General features: G+C 40.2%; 1 protein-coding gene across 1 annotated transcript; it reads right to left on the bottom strand.

The window, feature by feature from the left end:
- Positions 1 to 145: 145 nt before the first annotated feature.
- On the bottom strand, positions 146 to 6396 carry NDUFA3 (NADH:ubiquinone oxidoreductase subunit A3). The gene is made up of 4 exons (XM_072156801.1): positions 6251 to 6396; positions 3927 to 4001; positions 1831 to 1908; positions 146 to 459 (listed from the first exon to the last, which is right to left on the bottom strand). Exons 1-4 carry the CDS (start codon positions 6264 to 6266, stop codon positions 368 to 370), a joined length of 261 nt encoding a protein of 86 aa, XP_072012902.1. The 5' UTR covers positions 6267 to 6396; the 3' UTR covers positions 146 to 367.
- Between the last annotated feature and the right edge of the window lie 836 nt (positions 6397 to 7232).

The following is a 7232-nucleotide window of genomic DNA, read 5'->3' as shown; positions in this document are numbered from 1 at the left end:
CAATTTTGCAATGTGTGCTAAAGATAGCCTAGGATACTGATGATCTATCCTCAGTGTTGCGTGAATCTAGGCTCAGCTGTAGTGAGAACACCTCTTACATAATCACAAGTGTTATATACATTGTGAATGGAGTAAAACAAATAACTTTTAGTTTGGGAAAGTAGACTTTATTGTGTTACCAAGACCATACTACAAGGAATTTTGGAAAGAGCCTTATAACAGACATCCTTCTTTCATCACCTTTCCAGAAGAATAATGTATTCATATTTCTTTAATATTAGCTGGCATGTCACAACTTGTGACCAAGAGATGTGATAAGTCCATAAGAGATTTCCAGTACCATGCAACGGCACATCATTCATCAGAGCTACAACTTCTTTAGCCAATCCAAGGTAGGTCCAACTTTGTCACAGGGATGGCTGGGGATATCCGGCATGTTCCCATCATCTCGAACTGGAACTAAAGCAAAATACATATGGATTTAGGGCAGATCAATAAATGTGCATACCTAAATCTTCAATATCTTCTCTATCGCCTGAAGTCTATAACTGCCAAGTAGCGTTGAGCAGACCCAAAATTACTCTCGAAGTTTGCCCCTTTGGGTTCCCCATACCGGACTCCGAACTAGTTCAACCAATTCTTCCCTCCGTTAAGACACGCTATGGTGCTGGTACCATATGCCGTGGCAAAATCACTAGCAGTATTTAAATTTTATACGTGGCCTTGTGCCAGCACTAACCTTTGTGCCAGAACACATACGGCCACTGGCCATTTAAATGCCGTCAGCGACTTTGCCAGCAACATTTATACAGCAAGGATCACTGGCGTTACCGGTTGGCAGAACTTGAATTTCAACAGGTTTGCTCATTGCTGCTGTCAAGTAGTCTGGTTAAAGCTGCCCTAGGCCTGTGTGGCATGTCCCTCTTGTTTCCTTGCACAGACACCATCCAGTTTTTGCACCCCGAAGTGAGCCTAGACTCTTTGCAGCCCAAGTACCCAAGAAAGAAAAAGTCCAGATGCACACAAATAGCTTTAAGATCCATGTTTTTCAATGAGCTTATACTCACTTTACACCCGCAAATTTTAGAGCATGGCGTATTCTTGCCCATGTTTGTGGCTAGGGCATCTAATGTCAAGAGGCGCATCAGCAGATCTCACACCAATGATACACGGCCTGAAAACAAGGGGCCCTGGATCCATTGCCTTGTGAAAAGAAACTGTACTGTATACTATACTGTACTGTATTAGCAAGTTATTATGTGTGGTAAACACCAATCCACTGTTAAGGGGTTTTCTAAGATAAAGCTAAACTTTAATCGAGATATATCCCATGTACGGTTTCTTGATGAAAGCAGCCAGTTTGGTTTTTTTTGTTCCTAAGCAGCCCATAGAAAACAGAGAATGTGCAATTCCTTTGCTAAAAAATATTATTGACCAATCCTAAGGAGAGGTTATCAATTTCATATTGCTGGGAGGGGTCAAACATCCAATGGCAATCTCACTCAATGCTCTGTGTAGTGGTTGAACACGGTCACTGTAGTATTTATGTGAATAAGTAACCATCTGCACCATCATAGTATGACCACTAAACTGAGAATGCTCCAATGGCAGCCCCTGGTCCCAAGTCCAGATCAAACAGAAGACTTATTTTGCATAATACAAATAACTAAAATCATAAAAACTATAATTCTCCATTAATACTATAAAATAAATAATCCTATAAATTTAGCTAAATCTCTATTAAAACACCTAGGAATGACAAAAACAAGGGGAAGTCTCTTACTCTGCCCAATTTTTATTTCATTCATGGTATAGCATCAGCTTACTTACCTGGGTAAGTGAATGGTACAACTTCGTTGTACAAGGAGCTGTATTTTGTGTAAGGACTGATAAAAGGAAATACAATAGCTGTAAAGACAAAGAAAATATAGTCTCATTAAAGATTGAAGTAATTCACTAAATTAGACAATCAGAGCAGCTCCATAACCCAAATATGTCGTACACCTGCCATGTATGAGAATCACAATACCATCCAAGGAGTTGGACACTTTTCAATAAATCTGGTCTTGTACATGTACGTGTCTTTGCCTCCTTTGATAGCTTCAGCCTTTCCCTGTTCTCAGCATGCTGCCCTCTGCATATACACACAGCTGCCTTCTCTCTCACTACTCTAAATTGTCTTCATGGTGTCACCCACTCACTGACAGAGAGCTACAGCTCCTCCTATTCAAGAGAGATTTAAAGAAAGAAGCACGAAGAGTCTGCACACTATACCAAAGTAAGTAGAAGTTTAGGAACATTCAGGGACTATCCATTAAGCAGTAAAGGCACAATGGAAAAAAAAGGTGCCTTTAATTCTCTAAATCATAACACTGGCCAAATACAGCCACTAGCCTAATTTCTACCACCCTGCTCATCACTCGGATACAAAATTTAAAGGAAATCTACCACTTAGTAATGCAGTATCTAAACCAAACATACCTGCTGTTTGGGGTTTAGATGCTGTTGCTGGATCATATCTTCTTGAAGTAAAAAAGTATTTAGTTAGTCTAGAAAACGTCTTTAGATAAAATGCAAATTAGGTTGCAGCCAGGCACTCACAAAGGGGCTCGGCGCTCTGCACAACTACTAATTATGCACGCCTCTAGCGTGCATCACATCCCAGCAGCCCCCGGCGCAATTTGGTTCCTAATAATGCACGTCCAAAGTGTGAGTAGAACCTATCTTCCTTCCTAAGAGCGGGTAACCAAAGAAAAAGTTCTGAGCTGTGCCTTGTTCATTAAAAAAAAAAAAAAAACATTCAGCGTTTGGGTCCGATGACAAGCCCGGTCCGGGCATCAAAACGCATCTCACAGCCCACGCACAGTGTTTAGCATATTTTTTTTAATAAAGTTTGACCATTTGTTTATGTATAATACTAATAATCTTTATTAATATAGCGCCATCAAATTCCGTAGGGGACAAATACAAATATAATATTACATTGCAGAGTACAAACAGTCATATGGAACAATAGGAGTGAGGGCCCTGCTCACAAGTTTGTATATATATTTCTACTTTATATAAAAAAAAAAGTTAAAAGATTCTTCTCATGTTCAAGCCCCGAATGTTTTTTTTATGAGCAAAACATACTGCACTATAACTGCACTTTCCAGATATATAGCTATATATAGCTCCAGGCCGGAAAACCTAATTTGCATATTATAGAAAAGCGGTTTCTAAATGAAGATATGATCCGGGATCAGTATCTAAACCCCAACAGCTTGTATGTTTGGTTTAGATACTGCATTACTAATTGGTAAATTTCCTTTAAATAGGAAAAACAGTCTCTACATCGCCATATTCACCCACTATATTCCCGTAACTTTTTCAGAATTTGGTGTAAGGTGTAATTTTTTGAAGGAAAGAGCTGAGGTTTTAAATGATCCCATTGTGGGAACAATATGGCATTTTGATCACTTATTATATTGATTTTTTTATGAGTGTTTGAACGCTGGGAGGTCTGACTGCTTGGACAAATACTGTAAGGGCTCTTTCACACTGGCGTTGTTTTTCACAGATGCCTTACAGAGACATGGTTTTAACGGGTGTTTTCACATTGGCTTCTTTTATTGTTTCAAGAAAAACTTTTGAAACCTGTCCATATTTTTCACTGATGCAGATCACCTTATATGTCCTTAATGTGAATGGTTAACAAATGGCCTAAAAACTAAAAGGAACAATACCAGTGGATACAGAAAGGTTAAAGAGATGAATTAGAACTGGGGTGAGCACAATGGTGAGGTTGGGGATAAGATGTGATGGAATTGGGTCAAAGGCACAAGTAGTGAGATGTGAGCTTGACAGCATGGAGGAAACCTTTCTCATCAGTAAGGGAAGAGAAGAGAAGTTAGTTAACAGGATGCAGAGATTTTTTGAAATCTTACCCAAAATTCCAATGCCAGCAGACACGGTTACGACGGGTTCTTTATTCCAGGCATTTTTCAGAAATGCGCCCACTCCTTTAATATAGAAAACAAAGTTTAAAATAGGTCTATGAAGAAATTGTTATAAAGTTGTCACAGTTTAGTTCAACTGAAAGAGCATGGGATCCCAAAATAAAAGGGGTAGCCGACTTTTATATACCCTATTCTGTCATTCTCAGTTTATAAAGTGGGATTGCAAGATAAGGGTTCTTATGAATTGACTAGGCAGCAGATAAAAAGAGAAGCTTAATTTTCCCTATGGTAGCAGCAGTTTTGACTATACAGATCTGCAGACAGCATTAGATTGCAGTACTGAAGAGCTGTGTAACCATTCCTTTGTCTGGGTTAGTAACAGCACTGTGTGTATGGAAAGTATTCCATTGCTCATTAATTATTATTAGTTAAATCTGCCACTCTGTTGACTATGTTGTGCAATGATTGCAAACCTGGCTGGGAAAGGGGGAAATTAGCAAAAATATCTACATTTGTTTTTTTCAGTCAAGATGGGGTGCAGAGTCTACATTAATAAACAAAAAATAAAAAAATTTTGATCTTACCAATTGGCTCCAATGAAACAAAGTGATTGAAATGGGTCTGAATACTTTCCATTCCCACTGTATATGCAAAGCTTGTAGGTGTGTGATATCTCTCCACTGTACTCTGACACAACCCTGTCCATCTGCTAAAATGCAGCTTCTGTATGAATACTACAGAATTTATTGTAGCTTCACATGGTCAAACTGCTGACAGAGCAAACAAACCCCTTTTAAACGGAATCTGACACCAATAACCTATTTTCAGGATAGATCAAGTATTGGCAAGTGGGAATCTAACACCCAGTAGCAGTTTAGTCCCACTCAAATTAATAAAAATGCAAACACAATGTTATTTCAACAGGTGAGGAGCCTTAGGCTGTAGTCACACGTTGCGTTTTACGCAGATAGTATCTGTTAAAATTGTGAGAACACTTGCGTTTTGTAAACGCAATGTTGACAACAATGTAATTAGGAAAATCTTCTCTTTAGCTGTTTTAAAACGCATGCGTTAAACAAACAAAACGCAGTGTGTGACCGCAGACTTTGCCTTTCATTTCAGATTGAGCACAATCAACACATGGGAATGCGGTCTCTGTGTACTGAAGCACAAGCCTCGGACCATGTTGCTACCAAGGATCATGGGTTTGAGGCATATTGTGAAGACTAGCTGTAATAGTTCTAGGTATCTGAGCAGCAGTGAGGGCACAGAGAGGGGGCTGTTATATAACAGAAAGGATTTCATGCCGTGTCATTTTCGATTTCATAACATGAGATTTAGTGTGTTTCTCAGGTAGGAAGCTATTATGTGCTAGCATTCTTAGTTTTTTCCGGACTACCCCTGCTGGGTTGCTCATTGGCCCATTTTAAACATTTAGTCGCCGACTATTACGACATGCTGTGTGACCTTTCTTTATCACATTAATGGATTAAGTATGTGCCCTAATGTTCAATCCTACTACCTCCTCATTAGATTAGGAGAAGCTGAAGCCACACAGATGTTTCCCCATTTGCAGAACATTGCTTTCCATTAGTATTTAAATGGGGTTGTAGCATGTTTGATGGTTATCCCCTATTCCAGTGATGGCTAACCTATGGCACTGGTGCCAGAGGTGGCACTCAGAGCCCTTTCTGTTGGCACTCAGGCCATCACCAGAGAGGACTCCAGGCATCTTCCTGCAGTCCCAGACAGCCCAGGACTTGCTATGCACAGAGGTATTTTAAAGTGACAGCTCTACCTGGGACTATTTTCTGCTTTATTGGTGCTGGTATCAATGAAAACTGTGACAGAGAAGGGAGTATAAATCACAAATTAAATTTCTGTGTTGGCACTTTGCGATAAATAATTGGGTCTTTGTTGTAGTTTGGGCACTCGGTCTCTAAAAGGTTTGCCATCACTGCCCTATTCTGTTCTGTTCTCAGCATGCCTCCATCTGCTGCCATAGCATTGAATCAAACCATGTCTTTTAATGATATAAACTTAGAGAATGTCCCAATAGTGAAATACTGATGCAATATACTGATACTGGTGCTATCCTTCATACAGATATAGGCTTTGGGACAGGGGGATCAGTGAGCCCCTGCTGCTGCTGTCAGTGACAGGTCAATGACATGACGTCACACTGGGCCCCCATCCACGAGCCGCTGCCGGGCCCTCACTAATCAGTGACTGGGCATATACCAGCCCATCGCTACAAACCGCATCAAGTCCATTAAGCGCAAAGTAGACGAGTCTCCTTGACTCTCACTTACTAGAGAACGCAGCCATCTTTCCCCCTGACCTGCTCCCGGAAGCGGAAGTCCACTTCGCTATGCTTGCTGGGAACTGTAGTCTTTTGTGTTGTTCCTGTTTCGCTCAGAGCGAGGAAGATGTGACGTCAATGTGTGGTGTTATATCACAGCGTGTTTCTCTCAGGGGATCTTATTTTATATTGTGTGAGGAAACTTCACGTCACACAATATTATCATTATCTGACATATTCTTTGTGGTTTGGAGTATTCAGAAATTGACAGGATGAGCCTCTTTTAAAAGGCTTTAAAAAGAACCTGTCACCTACATAAGCCGTGTTAAACTACAAAATGTCCCTTAAGTGGCTGATTGCGTGTTCTCTGGTGATGTATTTATATATGGCCAGTGCTGTATGAAGAATTAAGTTAGATGTGCATCCTTTTTCCCATAGGGGGTGGTGTGGTGCTTGGTGCAGCAGTCATCTGGTCACACCTCCCAGAACCTGCTGCCATCTTTGTTTAGAACATTCAGGGCTGGTGCCCACACTGGGCAAATACCAGGGCCCAGAGCTGCTGGGGGACCAACATAAGACTGTACATAAAAAGGTGATCCATGGTGGTGAGAGGGGCTGTATCTATTGAATTCATAGGTTGTGAGTGGGGTTTATATAAAATAACTGTGAAGGACTGTTTGGTATGATAAAGTAGAATTTCAGAATTTTTTAATGCAGCCACGTGAGTTTGCTGCAAAGTGGCTTAGTGAAAAGAGATGACCCGGAGAACATTGTTACCTGTGAAGTCATCGGGGAGTGACGATCTGTCTCCATGACAATCTTGGGTTTTCGTAAGACTGTATTCTGTAAAATCCTGAACATTTTGCAATATTTAAAAAAATGTAACAAAAAGTGATCAAAAGGTTATATAGTCCCTAATATGGTAGCAAAGAAGATGGTGAAATGACAAATTTTATTTGTAGAGACGCTTTTAATTTAAAAAAAAAATGTTT

Source organism: Engystomops pustulosus, chromosome 6, assembly GCF_040894005.1.
Source record: "Engystomops pustulosus chromosome 6, aEngPut4.maternal, whole genome shotgun sequence".
Classification (NCBI taxonomy): Eukaryota; Metazoa; Chordata; class Amphibia; order Anura; family Leptodactylidae; genus Engystomops; species Engystomops pustulosus.
This window is presented reverse-complemented; position numbering and strand designations above follow the sequence as displayed.